We start from the raw sequence: 20,452 nt of genomic DNA, 5'->3' as shown, positions 1-20,452 counted from the left end.
TTTTGAGTTTCCTGTGTATCTGTGTCTCTGTGTTGTCCTTTCTCCCTTTGATTAGTCCCCAGGTGTTTCTCGTTCCCTGATTACCTCTTGTGTATTTAATGTCACCTGTGTCTCTTTGTCTTTGTTGGGTCCTTGTCGGTATTTGCCGCTCTTGGCGTTTGTTCGTTCCATGTGTCTGTTTTCTTGTCACTTGTTTACCGGTTGCTACCGGCGTCGAGCCCTGGCTTCAGCTCGGCTGTGCTGCCCGGCTTTGGGACCGTTTTTGGACTGTTTATTTCATGGATTATTATTAAACTGCCATATCTCATCTCATCCTGAGCCTGCTGCGTTTTCCTCACCACCTCATGACAAATGCTTGTTAGTGCCGATAAGCTTTCGATTTTTCCTGTCAACTACCCCACTACTTGGAGTTTTTAAACGGTTGCAATGTAAAGATTTAATTTCAGGGTCTAGAGAACATACCTAATTTAACAGTTTTTTCTACAGAAATCTCAACTTTTTGAAAGTTTTCTGAAAATGTTAAATATTGATGTAGTTTTCACAATATTTCTGAGATTGAATTGTCATAAGTTTAAATCAGTCTTCTAAATAGTTGTGTGGAATTCCAAAATTTGTACATGATTCACACTTGCAGGTCAAAACTGACTGTGATCTATCTGTTACCAAATGTGGGATGATTCAATTATTGTTGCACTCTTTTTTTATTATCATTATGAAGCTCCATTTTATATAATTGTTTATATCCTACCTTAAAATTCCACATAATGTTCAGCTTTTACTGTTTTAAGGACTATGAGGCAGATCATCAGGCCTTGTACTGTTGACAGAAGCTGATTATCCCCCAGAATGCTGCAAAGAAAGTCATTTGAGTTAATCAGCCTTGGCTTAAGAACTTTGAGTCGTCCGTGAGCTTTTTCATGGGCGATGTGTTGTCTCATCATTTTGCTTTTATAACCTATAACCAGTTCTGTCTTTGAGATAACAGTTGTCTTTGTCAGTGCATAAGTTGTAGTTCTGACTTACATGAACAGTTTACAGGGTTTTTCCCAGAAGCTTTAAGTAAACGTCCATACTTTTTATGAGATAAAATACATCCTCCAAAGCACTTATACATACGTATATATAATTTACAGCAGCTTCAATTTGTATACATCCTCCCTTATGACACACTAAGCCCACGTATGTTTGGCTTAGAAAAACACTTTGTCCTGGTAATATTATTTCCTTCTGTGAAAGAGGACTTTGCTCTGCTGCTCTCTGTGTTTGCTCCTGTCTGTGGCGCAGAATGTTTACCTTCCTGTGATTAGGAATTATTAAGCTGAACTCTAATGTGCCTGTTTTATTCTGCCTCGGCCCCCCCAAAAATGATGTGATAAACTAATCTCAAAACTCATTCACTGTGGCAGAGAAGAAGCTTATTATTGTTAGATGAGACACTCAATATGCTTTTAAAAATAAACAGCAGCCAGGAGTGAGGTGCTTACAGTAACGCTTCGTTTAGCTGATTGTTTTTAAGAGTGTGGTTAAAATATGACGAATATGTGTGAAAACCTGATCAGATGATTGTGCCTACCCTCTAGCTGAGCTGCATAACAAAGGTTGTCACACAGGTTTTCCTTCACGCCCACAGATGCATGCTTGAAATAAGCAGCAGGGCGTGGAAACTACCCTGCCTTTTTTTTAAAATCATACTTTACCCGGCTCCTTCACTCAGTCTGTTGGTCTGCTGTAGAAGTGTGTGTGTGTGTGTGTTTGCTGTCGCCTCACCGGCTTCAGCTGTGTGTACGCATCAGTGATCCAACGCACTAAGGATGGCGGAGGAGTCTGTTCCAGAGGGTCGCAGCCTGAAGGAGTTGAGCGAGGAGGAACTTTGGGAGCTGATCAATGACAACCGTCACCGGATCTCCCTCGGGGTTCGACCGTGCATCTTGTTGCCCTATCTGAGGCAGGTCAAGGTTCTCACAGAGGTGGATGAAGACGAGATCCTTTCTTGTCATAATCTGACTAATCGCTGCATGAGAACAAGTAAGCTTCCTGACTAGACTTTCTGTTTTATGTTTGACTGTTTTAAGAAAATTAGATCTGCTCAAACTGATAAGAATTTCCAGAAGTTTCTGCAGCTTCTGATTGTAACGTAACGGTTCTGATTTGTCCTCTTTTTGCTTTTTAATACACCAATCAAAGGTATGCCTATTGTTTACATTTTTCCCCTCTAAATATCTCAGATTGTCAAACAAAGTTTATCAGATAAGGCTCAGTAAATGCAAAGAGCCAGTTTCAAATGATCTTTTAATTCATCAAAGGGAGAAGCTATTCAGACCAACCTGACCTGTGTAAAAAGTAATTGGATGACAATTAGACAATTGATGACATGTAGGATAACTGTGGGGGAATTTTGGCCCAGTCTTTGTTGCAGAATTGTTTATGTTGAGCAACACTGGAGATTTTTTAACCATAAATATGTAAGGTCCTACCACAGGGTCTGAATTAAATTTAAGTGTGTAGTTTGACAAGCCCTCCAAACCCATCCATTGTTTTACATTCTGAGATAAACTTTCTAGTGTACTGGTTGAACACCCCTCTTCCTTTAGATTTGCCTAAAATCTCCTACATTTTAGGCAAGAGAACAAGATTCATAGTTCCTTTAATTACAATAAGTGGTTCAGGTTCTGAAACTATATAGCAGCCCCCAGACCACCTCTCTACCACCACCATATTTCACTGTTGATATGATTTTTGACTTTCTGAAAAGCCGTAAGACAGATATAATGGGACACACACCAGGAGGGTATTATTGTTACATTTTCACAAAGAGCTAAATTGTCCATCCTTCCATTATCTTACCCGCTTGTCCTCAGTGAAGTTCTGAGGGGTGCTGGTGCCTATCTCCAGTGGTCAATGGGCGAGAGGCGGAGTACACCCTGGTCAGGACGGCAGTCCATCACAGGGCAACACAGAGACAGACAGGACAAACAATCATGCATACACACACACACACACACCTAAGGAGAAGTTAGAGATGAAGGAGGGTCAAAACCCTCTGTAGGAGTGCAACTATTTTGCCACACCTCCATTCATCCAGTTAGAGAGCTAATAAAGCAATTATTCCTATATCTTCATGCTATTATTTTAGCATTCAGAGTAGCAGACATGTAATCATTTAAGTGAATAGAAAGTTAATTTGACATTCAGGATTTAACACATTAAGCAATATTTAACACATTGACTGGTAATGTCAAAGGTTTCTGACTTTGCAAATTAACAAAATTTTACTTTCAAAAGTTGTTTGAATGACTCTCCAGACATATCAATATTTTTTTATTTAAGAATCAAACAAGGTTAACAACAATGAACATATGTAAAACTGAATTCTGGTGGATTAAAAAACTGGGTTTTTGTGTTCTCTCCAAATAAAACTTTTCACTTTTTGCATGAAGCTGAATCTGAGACAAAAGGAATTTAATTGTATCACCTTTTAGGCTACATGTTGGATCTGCTGAGGACCCAGGGAAGAAATGGAGCTGTAGCTCTGTTAGAGGGGCTGATGATTCATTATCCAGTTCTCTACACACATGTTACAGGACGTAAGCCCAGCACAGAGCCCTCCAGATTCAGTGGTAAGTGTTTTAAAACATCTCCTACACTTTCAAAGCGTGTCTTTGTCTCCAACAGCTCACCTGCATTTTCCTCCTCACAGGTCTGATTAAGTACTCAGAGCTGACCGAGTATCTCATCAGAGCGGTAACAGGGATGCAGACGGAGTTGCAGGAGGCCCGCAACGAGGCTGGCAAGATGAGCACCCGCTGCTCCTCCCTGGAGTCGGAGGTCAGCCAGCTGATGGAGCAGGAAGAGAAGTGCAGCCACCTTCAGACTGAAAACGAACGCCTGCAGAGACACCTGAGTTCTCTGCAGCGGGAAGTCACCAAACTGAAGGACGAGAAGTGCGACTTGTACATCCGCTACACTACAAGCATTGAGGAGAAATCGGCTATAAACGGGCGGCTGCACGACCTGAACCTGCAGGTGAGTTTTTGTCTTAAAATTTCTCTTCGTGTTTTAATATTTTTTTCTCCTAAAAAATAGAAGCAGTCTCCAATATTTATTTTAGGTTATCATTACGTTTTCCTTCTAAGAGTCCCAATGTCTCTTATTGCTAATCCAGGGAAAGCATGATTAATGTTAACAATATCATAATAAAAATAGATTCAAAGTTCAAAAAGGAGACTTAGAAGAAATAATGAATCAGATCATCTTGAATTTCACCTCAATTCCTTTCTAGTTAAACAATAACTTGTTTCTTCCTAGAAAACAGTGAAGGTGGATATAAAGGGGAATGTCTAAAAACTGATTGTAATTCTTAGGTTTTTCCATTAACGATCAAGAACATCTTTTGAAAAACTCTTTGAAGAATGTGATTAAATTTTAACCAAGAATTCCCTGCGTTACATGGTAAAACGCTGGCATGCTGTCTGTGTCATGATCTGTGTTTTTCCTTGTTTATTTAGAGTTTTCTGTGTCGTTAAGTCTCTTCGTTGTCCTGTCCTCCCCTTGATTGTTCCCAGGTGTGTCTCGTCTCTGTGATTACCCTCCCGTGTATTTAACTCCACCTGTGTTCCTTGTTCGTCGTCGGGTCCTCGTCTATGTCTAGTCAGTTCGTCGTCAGTGTTTCCTTGTGCCTGCTGTTCGTTGTTTTGACTGGCTTTCCGTAATTAAAACATCATATTCATCATACCTGGGTCCGCTGCATCTGCCTCACCACTCTCACCACCCGCATTTCCTGACAGTAGGACCCGACCAGACCGAACGGTGAGGCTCGCTATTATGGACCCAGCTGGAGTGAGGTTCCCTCCGAAAAAGCAGAGCGGACCGAGGCGGAGATCCAGCAGGGAGGACAGGGAGCTAGCTGAAGCTCTCGCCGACCTGCAGCGGGAGCTTTTCCGGGGAACAAGGCTGGTGTTAGCACCCCCCGGGTACGGCCCCCGTCGATTCCTTCGTCCGGGAAGCCAGCGACCTGAGCCGCCGGTGGAACCGGCCCCTCGTCGCTTTCCGGAAACACCTCCTCCGCCGTCTACCCGGAGACAGCGACGTGAGCCGCCGGTGGACCCGGCCCCTCGTTGCTTTCCGGGAACACCTCCTCCGCCGTCTACCCGGAGACAGCGACGTGAGCCGCCGGTGGACCCGGCCCCTCGTCGCTTTCCGGAAGCACCTCCTCCGCTGCGAGCTCGGAGACAGCGATGGGAGCCGCCGAGGGACCCGGCCCCTCGTCGCCTTCCGGAGCTGTCGCCCCCGCAGCCGGTTCCAAGGCTTCGCTGCGGCTCGCCCCCGGAGCCCGTTCCAAGGCTTCGCTGCGGCTCGCCCCCGCAGCCGTTTCCAAGGCTTCGCTGCGGCTCGCCCCCGGAGCCCGTTCCGAGGCTTCGCTGCGGCTCGCAGCCGCTTCCGAGGCTTCGCTGCGGCTCGCCCCCGCAGCCGCTTCCGAGGCTTCGCTGCGGTTCGCCCCCGCAGCCGGGACCGAGGCTCCGCTCCGGCTCACCTCCAGCCGGCGCACCCGAGGCCGAATCAGCCGGCGTTCCAGCCGGCGCACCCGAGGCCGAATCAGCCGGCGTTCCAGCCGGCGCACCCGAGGCCGAATCAGCCGGCGTTCCAGCCGGCGCACCCGAGGCCGAATCAGCCGGCGTTCCCGCCGAGACCCCGACTCCCGAGACTCTCTACGTTCCCTCCGAGACCCCGACTCCCGAGACCCCCTGTGTTCCGACCGAGACCCCCTGTGTTCCAACCGAGACCCTCTACGTTCCTTCCGGGACCCCGACTCCCGAGACCCTCTGCGTTCCTCCTGAGACCCTGACCCTCTGTGTTCCTCCTGAGACCCCGACTCCCTGTGTTCCTCCAGAGACTCCCTGCGTTCCTCCCGAGACCCCGACTCCCGAGACCCCCAGTGTTCCGACCGAGACTCCCTGCGTTCCTACCGAGACTCCCTGCGTTCCGACTCAGACTTCCAGCGTTCCACCCGAGACTCTGACCTCCAGCGTTCCACCCGAGACTCTGACCTCCAGCGTTCCACCCGAGACCCTGACCTCCTGCGTTCCTCCAGAGACCCTGACCTCCTGCGTTCCTCCAGAGACCCTGACCCTCTGCGTTCCCTCCGAGACCCTGACCCTCTGCGTTCCCTCCGAGACCCTGACCCTCTGCGTTCCCTCCGAGACCCTGACCCCCGAGACCTTGACTCCCGAGACCCCGAGGACCAAGACCCCCTGCGTTCCTCACAAGACTCCCAGTGTTCCGACTCAGACCCCCGGCGTTCCCACCGAGACCCCCTGTGCTCCACCAGAGACCCTGCCTCGGGGGGCTCATCATCGCCACCTCCCGGGCCGCGGACAGCCGCTGGACCGCCTCCTGGGGTCCCGCCTCTGTGGTTCCCGCCTTCAGCGCCGCGGACGGCCGCCGGACCGCCTCCGTGGTTCCCGCCTCCAGCCCCGCGGACGGCCGCCGGACCGCCTCCGTGGTTCCCGCCTCCAGCCCCGCGGACGGCCGCCGGACCGCCTCCGTGGTTCCCGCCTCCAGCGCCGCGGACGGCCGCCGGACCGCCTCCGTGGTTCCCGCCTCCAGCGCCGCGGACGGCCGCCGGACCGCCTCCGTGGTTCCCGCCTCCAGCGCCGCGGACGGCCGCCGGACCGCCTCCGTGGTTCCCGCCGCCGCGGACGACCGCCGGACCACCTCCGTGGTTCCCGCCTCCTTTGCCTCCGCCCACCCTGTGGGTAGTTTTTTGTTGTTTTTGGACTCTTGGCCCTTCTTGTTTTTCCGCCCACGATGGTGGGTTGTTTTTTTTTTTTTTGTTGGTTTGGACTCTGGCCCGCCGTCCGGCACCCCTCCACCCACCCTTGCTGGGTTTTTTGGTTGTTTTTTTTTTCTTGGGCGTCTGGTAGCCGCCCTTGAGGGGGGGGTACTGTCATGATCTGTGTTTTTCCTTGTTTATTTAGAGTTTTCTGTGTCGTTAAGTCTCTTCGTTGTCCTGTCCTCCCCTTGATTGTTCCCAGGTGTGTCTCGTCTCTGTGATTACCCTCCCGTGTATTTAACTCCACCTGTGTTCCTTGTTCGTCGTCGGGTCCTCGTCTATGTCTAGTCAGTTCGTCGTCAGTGTTTCCTTGTGCCTGCTGTTCGTTGTTTTGACTGGCTTTCCGTAATTAAAACATCATATTCATCATACCTGGGTCCGCTGCATCTGCCTCACCACTCTCACCACCCGCATTTCCTGACAGTCTGTGACCGTTAATATCTTTTCCCAAAGAAAACATCACGAGATTTTGTTTTCTCTGGTTTACAAATAACCATTCTAATGAAGCACATAAAGTACAATGGTTTAAACGGTAAAGGTCAGATTCATGACAACGGCGTGGACTCATTCAGTCTTTTACCAACCTCACAATATTCTCTGCTGTCTCCTAACTCCACTTCAGGATGTGCAATATGAAATGACAATATTTTACCTTATGAACAATGTTCTGGCAGAAGGAAACAAATATAGCATGTTTTATGCAGCATTTTCCCAACAGCTTTGTTATAACGCTATTTATAACATTGTTGAATTACTCAAGGTACTTTTAAAAAAAATGTTTATTGCTAAACATTACTAAACTAATTTAGCTACTAAGCTTAAATTTTAATTTTTTTATTATTATTATTATTGTTGTTGTTGTTGTTGTATCTTCACTATCAAAACTTTCTGGATTTTCTTACATCAAAAGTAGGCTGATTTGTGGGAAGTATATTTTTTTCCTAATTTATTTTATATTACACTTAGTAATTTCTCTTTAGCAGTTAAAAGGTTTACTTTAAAAGGAAATGAGCTAATTATGCTCTATGAGTAGTTTACATCCTTTTTTTCATATCCTAATCAGGAAATATGACTACGGAGCATCTTTGATGCATTTTTTCTGTACCAGGAAACCACACAGTGCAGTTTGTCACTGAAGACATTAACGGCACTATGGGCAGTCGCTGCTACTATTACTACTATTACAGCAAGAAATGTTTTTAGGTAAATGCTGAAGCTCTTTATCTCAGCTTCAACAGAAAACCAACTACTAAACCCAAAATTTATGTAACTTGTACTTATTCAACCTGAAGGATTCTACATTATGCCACCAATGTGTCTGCAATGAGGTAATTGAAACAGACAGGGCTAGTTAAGCAGTTGTGTTTGAGAGATCGAACAGCTGCAGTGACCTGCAGATAAGACAGGTGGGTAGAAGAAGCTGTGGTGACTCAGGTCACACTCACAAAAACCCGTCATTCTAACAAGAGGTGTTAAAAAAGGAGCAGCTTCACATTTTCTGGGGGATTTTGACCTAAGGATGTCGTAATCTCTTAATGAGGACCACAGCATGTTTGTTTTTTTTAGCCCTCTCTGTTTTTTTGTTTTTGTTTTGCACAATAGAACAATATGTCTTATTCAAAAACATTTCTAAATTTAAGAACTCTGTGGTGCGACCTACAAGCTTTGGATAAGTTACAAACAAATTTTATGTATTTCTTTGACTTTTTTTAAATCATACATTTGAAAAAAAAAAAACAATTGTTGTTTACTTGTGGATCACAAGTAAACAACTGAAGTCGTTGCAGCACATCAAACATAACAAAAAGATAATGACAATGCGGTTGTCCATGCTGTTCATCTTTGGCTTTTAGTTGACTTTTAGGCATTAAGATTATTTTTTGTATTGTTATATTTACAATATTTTTCTACCAGCTCAATGCTCCTTCTTTGTTTCAGTTTTTGTTTTTATTTGTGTCTCCTTCTTATCTTCTTTTACTTTTGACCTCTTTTTAACCGTCTTATCAGGAAATGAACACTCAGAATGTTTGTCAAATTCAAGTGTCTTCTAATTATCACCATCAACCCAAATGCACTTCCTTCTAACCAACATTATGACTGTTGACTACACAATGTGTGTGTTGACTACACAAAAATGTGTGTGGTCAACACACACAAATGTGTGTGTTATCTCTTCAAGATCTTGTCTTGTCTTCCTCGCACCTGTCAGGCTCATAAGAACATCCTGCAGCAGGACTTGGCAGAGACTTTTTTTCTTTTCCATTCTTACCCTTTTATTTAGATCTCTAGTTTTTAGGGTTTTGCTATTTTTCTCTCTCTTTGTGTTAGCCTTGTTTTATATAAAAACTGCTCTATACATATAAAATGACTGGTTATGAGTAGAAAGTTAAACATCTTTCTGCAACATCACAGTAGGACTTAGGGGAAGGTTGTACAGAGGACCATGTTTTGTTTTTTTTTGTTTTTTTTTTAAATGGAGCAAAAATAATTGCCATTCATGTACTGCTGGATCAAACACCTGAATATCAGCTGTTTCTTAAGAGATTGGAATTTCTAAAGAAACTTTTTGAGACTTATGTCAAGCTACAAAAAACAGACTTCACCATGTCATATAAAACACACCTGTTTTGTTTTTATTAGGACACAACAGTTCATTATCAACATTGGGATATATTTGTTGTCTTTAATGGCAGGTATATCAGCTGCAGATGGACCTACAGAGCATTCAGATGGAAAATGAGTTCCACAAACAGCGTTCCCTCCGAAGCGTTTCTTCTTCTCAGACCCCACAGCTGCAAGAGGAGGTCAGAAACCTCTCATTGAGTAGTGTCAGATTTCTTAGATGAACTTTCAACAGAGAAAGGATCAGCCTCTCCTTATCTCTTCATGATCTTGTCTTGTCTTGTGTCGCTCACCTGTCAGGCTCATAAGGACATCCTGCAGCAGGACTTGGCAGAGGCAATCGACAGTCAGGTGGAGCTGGCGGAGCACCTGAAAAGCTACAGAGAAGAGAATGAAAAGCTGCTCAGAGACAAACAGGGGGTGTGTGTATGTTTGTCCTTTGCCATCATTACGAATGAGGAAAAACATGCAAATTCAGCTTAACAGTATTAACAGAATGTGACCTTTTAAGATTTCCATGCACAAAGTTAACCATGACATATAAAACAGTTCCTTGACCACAGGGAAATATCAACTACGTTTGGTTTTTTTCATTAGTTTACATGTTGGACTAGGCACCTTTTTTAAAAAGCCTAGCAGCAATTTTGCTTCTGACATTGATCATGTTTTTAATTTAGCCGTATGTATTTTTTCAGCTCTTGAATCAGACAGAGGCTCTGAGCCTTCAGGTGCAGCAGCTTTCTCTGGATTGTAAGATGCAAGAGCAGAAGAGCACCGTGGTCCAGAGCCAGATGAAGGAACTTCAGGTAGAGAGGGACCAGGTGGGTACAGTAACTCTTCCCCTCAATCACTTAATATCACTACCATTTTTTCAAGTTGTGTGCTTCTGTTTCATATTTTACCTTCAATGTTCAGCTGGAACTGAGCCGCCATAATGTTTTTTCTTATTATTTCCTCATAAATGCCTCATACCAGTAAAATCAGTAATGTTTTATTGGATTGTTTCAGTTTTGTTTTAGCTTCCTGTTTTGAGTTAGGGTTTCTTTTTTTATTTAATAAGGCATACTAGGTTGGTTGACATTTAAAAAGAACACCTCTCAAAGCAGAAAAATGGGTGAGTTAATTTGCATGAAAAGCATGCTTTGTTGCTCATGGTATTCCCATGAGGTCTCCTGGCTGCTATTTATAACGCTAAGAAAAATGTTGACGTATAATCTGCCACACCTTAGAAAATATCAAGTGTCTCCAAGCCGCATCATGGAGCTATCAGTCTTATATAACTGCTTTTGGTGTCTGTGGCAGTGCCTGAGTGTAATAAACTGTGTAATAAACATACTTTCTTGACTATGTCTTCTAGTTGAATTAAAAATTGCTTTTGAATCCTGGGTTCAAAAAGCCTGTTATCGTTTAAGAAACCCTCCCCATTTAATACGTCCCTTATTTTTAAGTGAAATCTTTATCTCTCAGTTAAGAATAATGAGCCTAACTACTGTATTTGTACTATGAAATGTATCATATTCTGTACGTAATTTAAACATGCTGAAAAATTGTTCTAATATCAGATCCCATCTTTAATAGCTTAAGAATAAAAATTAAAAACTTATTCGTATTATATAATCTTTAGATGAACCATTATTTTTCTATCCCACATTTCTGTCATTTATTGTTAGTTATTAAAAAAGGAAATGTGACACCACTTTAACACCATTCTGTATTTCTTTTTTCTTGATGGAAGCATAACATTGCCATCGTCGGAAATGTTATATATTAATTTGAAGAATCCCTGACTTCCAATATGCATTCCAGGTTTAGTTGGTCCATAACCACTTTTCCATGGTGATCATCTAGATGAGTCAGGAATCTGGCCTAACTTAGTCAGGAGCTGTAAGGACCCTATTTACTTTTAACTGAGCACCTTTTGATTAATTTGAAATCTTCCCCTGTGTGTGTAGGCCTACCAGTCCAGAGACGATGCCCAGGCCATGATCGCCCGCATCCTGGCTGAGAAGGACACATTGAGGAGTCAGCTGGTGGAGCTGCAGGAGGCCGTCTTCACACTTCAGGCAAAGCGCAACCCTAGACCCCGCCTGCGGAAATCTGATGTATGTTTTTAACACACAAATTACCACATTCACACAAAAGTACAACAGATGCAGAAGTAACTTTACTGATGCCTTTGGGTTGGGGTTGAAGGTGAAGGAGATCGGCTGGGAGAGTCCAACTTCCAGCTCTGAAGAATGTCCTCTTCCAGTCCGACGGAGACTACGACGCATGGACGCACTTAACCCCATGTCCCTGAATTCCTGCACCTCAGAGGTATGTAACATGCCGCTGTGAGAGATGGGTTTCTATTTAAGAAGAATTTAGTGGTAAGTAATGCTTACTAACATCTACACTGCTTTTCAAAATGTTGTACTCCTTAAGCTTGATCAGACTTGTTGCGTCCTTATGTGATGGCTTGTAATTGTGAAGTAGAAGGAAAATAATACACAATTTCTTTTTTTGACTAATAAATTATGAAATAAAAATAATCTAAACTTTGACTGGTCCAATGACTGTGTAGATAAGTAAATATATTCAAAAACTGACCCGCTTTTCAGGCTTTACTGAGGAAAAGCATCCAGCAGCATGACATTTCTGCTACCACCAACATTGTTGGGAAATCATGCTCAAGATGCAACATCATGTTCTGTTAAGCTTAAAATAACTAGTCCACATAATAATGCAAAATTCCAACAGAACCTGAGAAACTTTTAATGAAATCAGTGCTTTTTATTTACTGTATTTATGTTCTCTTTATCCTTAGTCAGAAGATGCTGTCCCCTCCAGCATCCGGTCCAAAGGCGTCGAGCCACCCAGTCTGGAGTCTCTCCGTAGAAGACAAGAAGTTTTTTTTGAAGACAGCAGGTGTGTGCGTGTGTGGGCGTGGGTGTAGGTGTGTGGGCGTGTGGGGGCGTTCGATTGTGTGTGTGTGGGTACGCAGGGGTGGGTGGGCGCGTGTGCGTGTGTGTGTTTGCGTGCTGTAGTGTATGTACGTGTACAGTGAATTTGTTTTAGTCCATAAGGTCATTGGTGATGGTGGGAGTGGGTGTCACCTTACATACCAGGAAAAAGGAAAATTTGAATTCTGTCCTCTGTATTATTTTCTGCTGTTGTAAGATGACTTTCAGGTGAATTATTAATTCACAGGAATGTGAGGTTCATGTCATGCAGTCATGGAGGAAGGCGAGAGGCCTTGAGCTGTCTGTTTGTACTCTTTAACCCCTTTTTTTTTTATTACTTTCGTTCCTGAAGCCATAAGGGAATGTTCCGTGTTAAGAGTTGTCAGACGTTTCAGCTTTGCCACCCAAAGGCTATAATTATTTGCTCCCCAGGAAACCAGTTAGTGCAGTTGCATGATTTAATCTCAGCTATTTCTGGAAAGTCTCCTTGCTGTTCGAGACTTCTGTGTCTAACCATATTTCCAAAGTTCATTCTAGTTTGTTCTTTCTTCTCACGTAGTTTGGAAACAGCAGAAACTGACTCTGTGCTGGACGACTTTGTGTTACTTTCTGATGGTACGTAGAGACAAAAACTGTCCTACAGTGAACTGTCCTCTGGTCTTTCGCTGTTTAGTTGAAATACCTTTATTACTTATTGTTTAAATCTGAACCTTTGTCAGCATTGAAAAGTAATATATTAACTCTGGCATATTATTGTCGGGGAAAGCAGCCCTGGTGCCAGATCATCGTACAGCCTCTCTTTTGTTCAGCAGGGAGTGAAGACGAGCAGAAACCCAGACCTTCCTCTTCTCATGGCTCCAACTCTGTCTGGTGAGGACAAAAAAGGACTTGGGATTTATAAAGTACAGCCTAGATAGATGGGATAAACTATAAACAATATCTTGTCAATTAAAAAAAAAAATCAGGCCTGTAAAACCTCTATGAACAGATTTAATAAACAGATACAGTCTTAATCAACTATCTGAATTAGTGCAATGCATTCTGAGAACTGGATGCATTTTTAAAATAAAAGGGTGACTGGTGACAAATCTCCTACTTCATCATTTCTCTGCCAAGTCTCAGCTAATCAGGGTGCCTTAGTAGTCTTAAAATGTATTTTAAATGTATTGTTTCAAGGTTTACAAAACTTTGAAACAAGGAATTCTCAATAATTAGAGTGAATACTAGAAATCAACCCCAATTTTCTCTCTTCTCCTCAGCGTCTCAAAATCTTCAGCCCCTCCCTTCCTGGTGCGTTCTCGTCCAAAAGCCATCCGCGTTAACGGCCGTGTTCTTAGCCTCTCCCTCCAGTGTGAGGCACTGCTAAGCGAGCTCTCAATCGTGGGAGGAAACAAGTCTGGCGTGTTTGTGCACCAGGTGACTGAGGGTGGCGCCGCCCATGCTGCCGGCATCAGCCCCGGGGCGCAGATTGTGGAGGTGAGTGTACTGAGAAAAAAGGTGAAGTTTTCCTGCAATGAATAATGCAATTCTTATCAAGCTGTTGTTCTGCAGGTCAGGTATGAGCAGAACAGCAGGGCTCTGAGGATGGTGTTAGAGGACTCCACTCTGGAAGAAGCTATGTGGGCTCTGGGCCAGGTTACAGGCTTCTGTCAGCTTTCCCTCCGCCCCAGGCAAAACGGTAAACCTTACAGCGTTAAAAAGACTAAAACACAGAGCAGAGTTGGTGCTACTGTGCATTTTGTGGGTTTTTTTTCTGTCAGTAGGCAATAATGGTTCCAGCTGATGTGCAGTTATCTGGAAGCCGATTTTTTTGAGATTTTAAAATTAGATAACGGCTCATTTGTCATCTTGTCACATGGAGAAATAATATCAAAATCTTACCTCTATTTAAATATTTTTCTCATCCACTAAATGATTCTGACTCATAGCAGAGTGGAGTAATTAAATCATGGAGTTACAAACAAATAGTCCAGCAAATAGTATCCCATCACCAATTTGTTTGTTGAAAATTCAAGCTTTCAGACATTTGCAACACTTACCCTAATCAGAAAAAAAAAAAAAAAGGGCAGTGGATTTCCAGACAGCTATTCAATTCATCCACAGTCCTTTCAGCCTTTTAGTGTTCAATCTTCAGTTAATTTACAATTACATGTATGATCAACCACATTGTACATCATAGGTTCATTCTTGACTAGCAGGCTTGTTTCAGCTCATAAGGAGTTGGTGCACTCAGTTGATGCAATGTCTACTGCTGATGATGGACGCCTCTAACAGCCAGAGATGTGATAGTTTGCCAAAGGTGCTAATTCCTCCTTCTGAAACATCCATTCACCTTCATGGCCATGGGCAACTAAACTAGTTGGACTCCTCTCTTGGAGTATGTCAACTACATCTAAGAGAGCACAAAATAAATAACAAGCATTTTCTCAGCATCATGCGCAGAAGACAACTGGTGATGAAGGTGTTTAAGCAAATTTACTGTCGTTCTCATCCTGCGCAGACTACGAGGCGCTGCTGCAACAGCTGCAGAACAGCACGATGTCGTCAGGAGACTCCTTTTACATTCGGGTCAATTTATCCCTTCCTGCTGGTGCCAGCGGGACCTTGGCCGTGTCGTGCAACAATATCCTACATGTAACAAACACGAGACCTGCCGGCACCGAGGATCTGTGGCAAGCGAGCCAAGTTCACCCGTGCCAGCTGCTTGACCTGCAAAGTGGAACAGTACCCAATTATTACAGGTTGGTGCTCTGCTGTGAGCCGGTGGTAGATTCTAATAGGTCAAGATGACAACAGATTTCTTTCTGTGTTACAGGGCCCAGAGAATTTTGATTCAAACAATTGAAGATATGAGCTTTCAGACAAAGAATTGCCAGAAGGTATTTTTAAAAATTTTAAGCAATTAACTAATAAAGTGTTCAGGGCTCTGAGTTAACTAAGGAAAAACTATCATCCCAGGCTGGACGAGAAAACACCCGGAGTGAACAAAAGGCAGTGAGGATAGTGAGCACGGGGCGCCAAGGAAGGAACCCTCTGTGGGTCAGTGTGGATGAAGAAAACACAAACGGCACCGAGTCAGGTACCGTGAGCTGCAGCAGCACCATCACAAATGTGAAATGCTTGTCTTTACTGCTAATTTTGGTGCTGCAGTGTTCACAGTTTTTAATGAACATTGCACATTTGCCTCTGTTTTTCCACCTCTAAAGGTTCTCCGTCGCCACCCAAAAGCTGTGTAACCCTCATGCCCTACACCCTTGTTACTCCTCATTTCCCACCAGTCTGCAGGCCTATCCTGCTGCTGCCAACAATACTGGGACGCATGCTGGACAAGAAGCTGGCCAGCTGGCAGGGCTTTCAGCTCTGTGGGCCTGGTAAGCAATGCTGCGGCGTTATCGCCCCGCATACTCATCTCTGTCAATACAGTCGCAGGAAAACATATTATAACATGGTAAAACTTTGACACATAAAAATGTTTGTCACTTGAATTTCTTTCTTTTGTTTTTTTTTTTTTACATCTTGTCATTTTATAATCATAAACCTCAATGTATTTTATTGGGATTTTGTGTGATAAGTCAACACAAAATGTGCATCTGTGAAGTGGAAGGAAAATTCTATGCAATTTTTTGTTTCACAAAAATTTGAAACGTGGAGAGTACATTTCTACTCAGCCCTCCTGAATCAGTGTCTTGTTTGAAGTGACAAGTCTTTGGGAGAATGATTTTGTCAGTTTTGCACATCTGCACATTTTTGCTCACTCTTTCTAAAACAGCTCAAGTTCAGTGCTGTCCTCCTGTGAACCCAAATCCAGAACCTCTGGATTTGTACTAAATTAAATTACACACTAGTCGACTGTGGCAACCACTTAGATGACTTCTGAAGGCATTTAGGTGTATTGAAATGCATTTAGGAATATCAGAGTAAAGAGGGCTGAAACGCACACCACAATTTTCAGATTTAAATTGATAAATTTCTAGAACCACATATCATTTCCTTCCCACTACACAATCATGCAACACGTTGTTTCTTTGTGTGTGTCTTATATGAAATCATATTAAAGCACACTGAGGTTTGTGGCTGTAACATGACAAAGAGTGAAGGAGTTTAAAGGGCATGAATCCATTTGCAACACACCTTATGTTCAGTAGACATAACACGTGTTATTGGTGAGATTACTGATTCGTCTCTTCCTCTACTTCCGATTTTGCACTGAAATGATGGTGTGTCTGACTAGCTGTGTAAACAATCTCATCTTTTACTGGGCAGAGGTAAACATTTCATTGTGTTTATCTGTAGCTGTAATCCAGGAAGGAAATAAACGCAGTAGGTAAATATTTCTATAAAAAAAAAAAAATCTGCAGCAGCTATAAATAGCAAGTGTGTGCCAATGTTCCCTGCAGAGGGGTAAATTAAATGTTTGTTTATCTTTGTGGGAAAGTTTGATCATTACAATAACAAAGAACAAGAACATTTAGCGGAAAACATGGGGAAATTAAATATTTAGTGCTCGGGATTAACGGATATAGTATTTTTGTGTGATTTGTCGCTGTCCCTTCAGAGATGTTGACCGCTAGTGAACATGCTGCTCGGCTCCAGAGGTCTGAGATTCTGGAGGAGGTGGAGCCTGGTGGAAACCGGTGCTACACTCTTCAAAGTGTTGAGAAAGTCATGAAAAAGGTCAGAAAGCACTCTTTTTTTAGCATGTGTATTTAGACCCTCTGTATGTAAAATGACGTTTAATTTGTTAACAAAATCTTTTTTTTAAATCGCACATTTATGTTTTACTTTGTTTTATTCCTCTCAGACTGAATTAAGGTATGTCTGTGTACGCAAATCTCCAAATTGCGAATTGTTGTGGTTTTAATTTGAGACTAAAACTACCAGACAAACCAGCACAAGCAGACAGCCACTTTAAATTATAAGGAACTCATTTCAGAGTGACAATCTTTCTGATTTAACGGCATATTTTGCCATCCCCCTCCTTCTCTCAGGGCCTTCACTGTGTGCTGCCATTAGGCCTGGACTGTGTGCGTCGGCTGCACCGCTCCGAGATCTTTCCAGTTATCATCTTTATTGGCGTATCTGCACGCAACGCACGTAAACTGAAGTATGTTTGTTATGTTTTTGTTGTTTTCACAGAAGCCACTGAGTTCTTAAGCACTACATGTACAGGGGCTAGAAATGTCAAACCCCTTGAACTTTTCCCAGAAACTACCTTATATGGATCCTACTTAATAAACCAACGTATATTAGTGCATAGTTCTTTGATGTTTTGATGTTTTATGAATAAAAATGTGAAAAGTGAGTCTTTAGTCCAATACTTGTGAATAAAATCCAGTGCAACCAATTTTCTTTAGAAGACGCCTCATTAGTGCAAAAATGTGAGTCATTTAATAGCTGTTCTGTAAAGGCTTCAGAGGTCTGTTTGAGAACATAAGTGAACAAACAGCATGAAACGTAAGACGGGTCAGGTTTAAAGCTGTAGAGAGGTTTAAAGCAAGTTTGTGAAAGACAACAGGCCTATAGGAGACGCAGTGAATATTTGGAAAAAGGTTCACGATTCCAATGAGATCACAATTAAACTTTTTGACCTATGTTCACAATGCTATTGGCGGAGAAAAGCACTCCAGCTGCAAACACCACGTCCACAGTGAGACATAGGGTTGCTATCTTGAGGGATGAGGAAACCAGTCAATGTTGATTGGAAGATGTATGAAGCTACTTGCAGCATATAGCATATCCTTGATTAAAACATATCAGAGACTGGAAAAGATTTCATTCTCCTCTTCCAGCAGGTCAATGACCCCTACACTACCACACAGTATGATTGGCATTCGAGTATTTGTACAAAAAAAATGCCTACGATTTCTTGAATGGTAACAGAACTACCATGTTTTAGCTCAAACACCGCAGTAAGGAACTCCAGTGAAATAATTTTACATATCACATGGTCTGAAGTCAATGCGCCTCTTTTATTTTCCGTTTTGCAGGTCAAAGCTGCAGCGTAGCGGGCAGACGGAGGAACAGCTGCTTGCATGTTCAAAGAGCGAGGAGCCGCTGTTGGACAAGCTGCCATGCCTGTATCACAGCATGGCTCCAGACTCCTGGTGTGACCGGAACTCCCTGCTGACCAGCCTCCGCACCATCATCTGGGAGGAGCAGAGGAAGGTCGTCTGGGTGGAGCCGGACCTGTGGTGAAGAAAAGGGGAGTTTAATGCGGATAAAATGATATACATGTATATAAGATGAATAAGCTTTACAAGAGATATTTTTGTAAACTTCAGTATGTATCCGTGATACATGAGAGTGTATAAAATCCTGTAGGAATGCCGTGTATAAACTGTATATTATCTTCCATTTTAGGTATTTGTTTATAACAAGCATTTGTAAAAACACAATTGTATCAACAAGAAATTGTATCTCCACATTTGTTGTAGGTCAGTTCTTGTTATGAGGGATTGCATCTGGTGCAGATCTCTTTTAAACCACTACATCTACCACCACTGTTTTTTAAACGTCGTCTCGAGGGCATTTTATCTCACTGTTTTTTTTTTTTAATTCTCTTTTGTTAAATAAAAGGTTATTGTTACACATTTAATAAGTATCACAGATATCTCTGGAAGTTTAGTTTCTGTAAGTCGTCCACAGGTTGCTACATTGTCACCGACTCTGAAGTAAGCCTGGAATTGGTCATGTTGTTTGTGCCACTCAAAGCTAAACACTGAACTCAGAGAATATGTTGAACCCACTTCCTCATAGCTTCTTTTCCCCCTTTCTCTTTCCTTTTTGCGTCAGGAAATATGATACAGTGTTTTTCACTCAGTTTGACGCAATCACTTTAAAAAAAAATCAAACAACTACTTCCTTTGTTCTCTCAGAAACAAACTTGAGCATGATTTGTATGTGTGCGCCCTTCTCCCTTCTCTCCAGCCAGCCTCTTTGACAAAAGATTGTATTCATCTGTTTTTTTCTCCTTCTGTCTTATCTTTGCCTGCCAGAGTTTCATTCACATTGAAAGTGTTCTTACATTTCTGATACAAAAATGGTATCACTCTAAATTTCTCTGAAGTCTGAAATGTAGGGAAAATGCCTCAAAATTTGCTGTATATGTTTTTTAAATGTTGATTGCCAGATCTTTTTGTGAAGGATTAAGTTTTTTACAGGTTTTTATGCATTTTCATACTGAATTCAGCCATTTAGCTTTAGCATAGAGTTTAGATATAAATGAAAGCTTTTTAAGAGGCACATCGACCTGCTATAATCCAAATTTACATCGCTAAGAGCAATAAATTAACATCAAGATTGTCTGTCTCTGTTACCAAATTGTTTCTTTTTTTTAATTAAAATAAATTATCTTGGAACCATTTCATAACATGGCAGCGTGATATGCTTGTAAACAAGTGAACTGCTCATGAAATGAACACAATTCTACGAAAACAGATGAGTACATATGTTGGTTATTTCAATTCTGTTGTATCCAGTTCAGTTTATTTGCACTGATATTAATCACAACCAAATGATGTCTTTGACATAATAACATTTAACATAATAAACATGTCCATGTCTAATTAAAGGATTATAGTCACAACAATCATTTTCACATTCAATTTAATAACAAAGACTTAAATTTGCTCTAATTAAATGCAGTGTGTATGCCTTTAGGGGTTTATTATAAAATAAACACTGAACACATTGTTTAACATAAGTGGAGTTTTATTTGAAGGTGATACAAAGTTGGAATCAGGAGCCCACTGTGGGTTGGAAATCATTGAAGATTCAAACTAACAAGTGATAATGGTGAAGCACATTCATATTGTAATGCTAGAAGTGATTAAAAAACAGCACTTAAAAATAGTTGAAAGTAGCTTAATGCTGTTGCTTTTGTCATAATTCTCACACAAGTGCATGAATCACCTATGAAATCTGGAAACTCCATATCCTGTGAGGGTCCAACAAGCTCAGTAAGACTTGATTTTACAATTTAAGGATGAAGAATACAAAAAATAAAAAATAGACCAATATAGCAAATATCTGACATTCACAGGTTGTTGGTGTTACAAAA

At 42.4% G+C, this 20,452-nt stretch overlaps 1 protein-coding gene across 2 annotated transcripts; it reads left to right on the top strand.

Moving 5' to 3' along the window:
• The first annotated feature begins 506 nt into the window (after positions 1-506).
• Positions 507-19,981, top strand: card14 (caspase recruitment domain family, member 14). 2 transcript variants are annotated; one of them, XM_028016341.1, is made up of 20 exons: positions 507-2,025; positions 3,480-3,617; positions 3,698-4,023; positions 9,523-9,633; positions 9,752-9,871; positions 10,147-10,272; positions 11,404-11,553; positions 11,645-11,767; positions 12,258-12,358; positions 12,953-13,008; positions 13,203-13,263; positions 13,653-13,869; positions 13,945-14,071; positions 14,894-15,134; positions 15,209-15,272; positions 15,352-15,472; positions 15,600-15,764; positions 16,949-17,067; positions 17,382-17,497; positions 18,381-19,981. In XM_028016341.1, exons 1-20 carry the CDS (start codon positions 1,812-1,814, stop codon positions 18,586-18,588), a joined length of 2,904 nt encoding a protein of 967 aa, XP_027872142.1. In that variant the 5' UTR covers positions 507-1,811; the 3' UTR covers positions 18,589-19,981. The 2 variants fall into 2 exon arrangements, with proteins under 2 accessions (XP_027872142.1, XP_027872143.1); XM_028016342.1 differs by having other exon boundaries at positions 508-2,025; positions 13,206-13,263.
• The last annotated feature ends 471 nt before the right edge of the window (positions 19,982-20,452 follow it).

Source organism: Xiphophorus couchianus, chromosome 5, assembly GCF_001444195.1.
Source record: "Xiphophorus couchianus chromosome 5, X_couchianus-1.0, whole genome shotgun sequence".
Classification (NCBI taxonomy): domain Eukaryota; kingdom Metazoa; phylum Chordata; class Actinopteri; order Cyprinodontiformes; family Poeciliidae; genus Xiphophorus; species Xiphophorus couchianus.
This window is presented reverse-complemented; position numbering and strand designations above follow the sequence as displayed.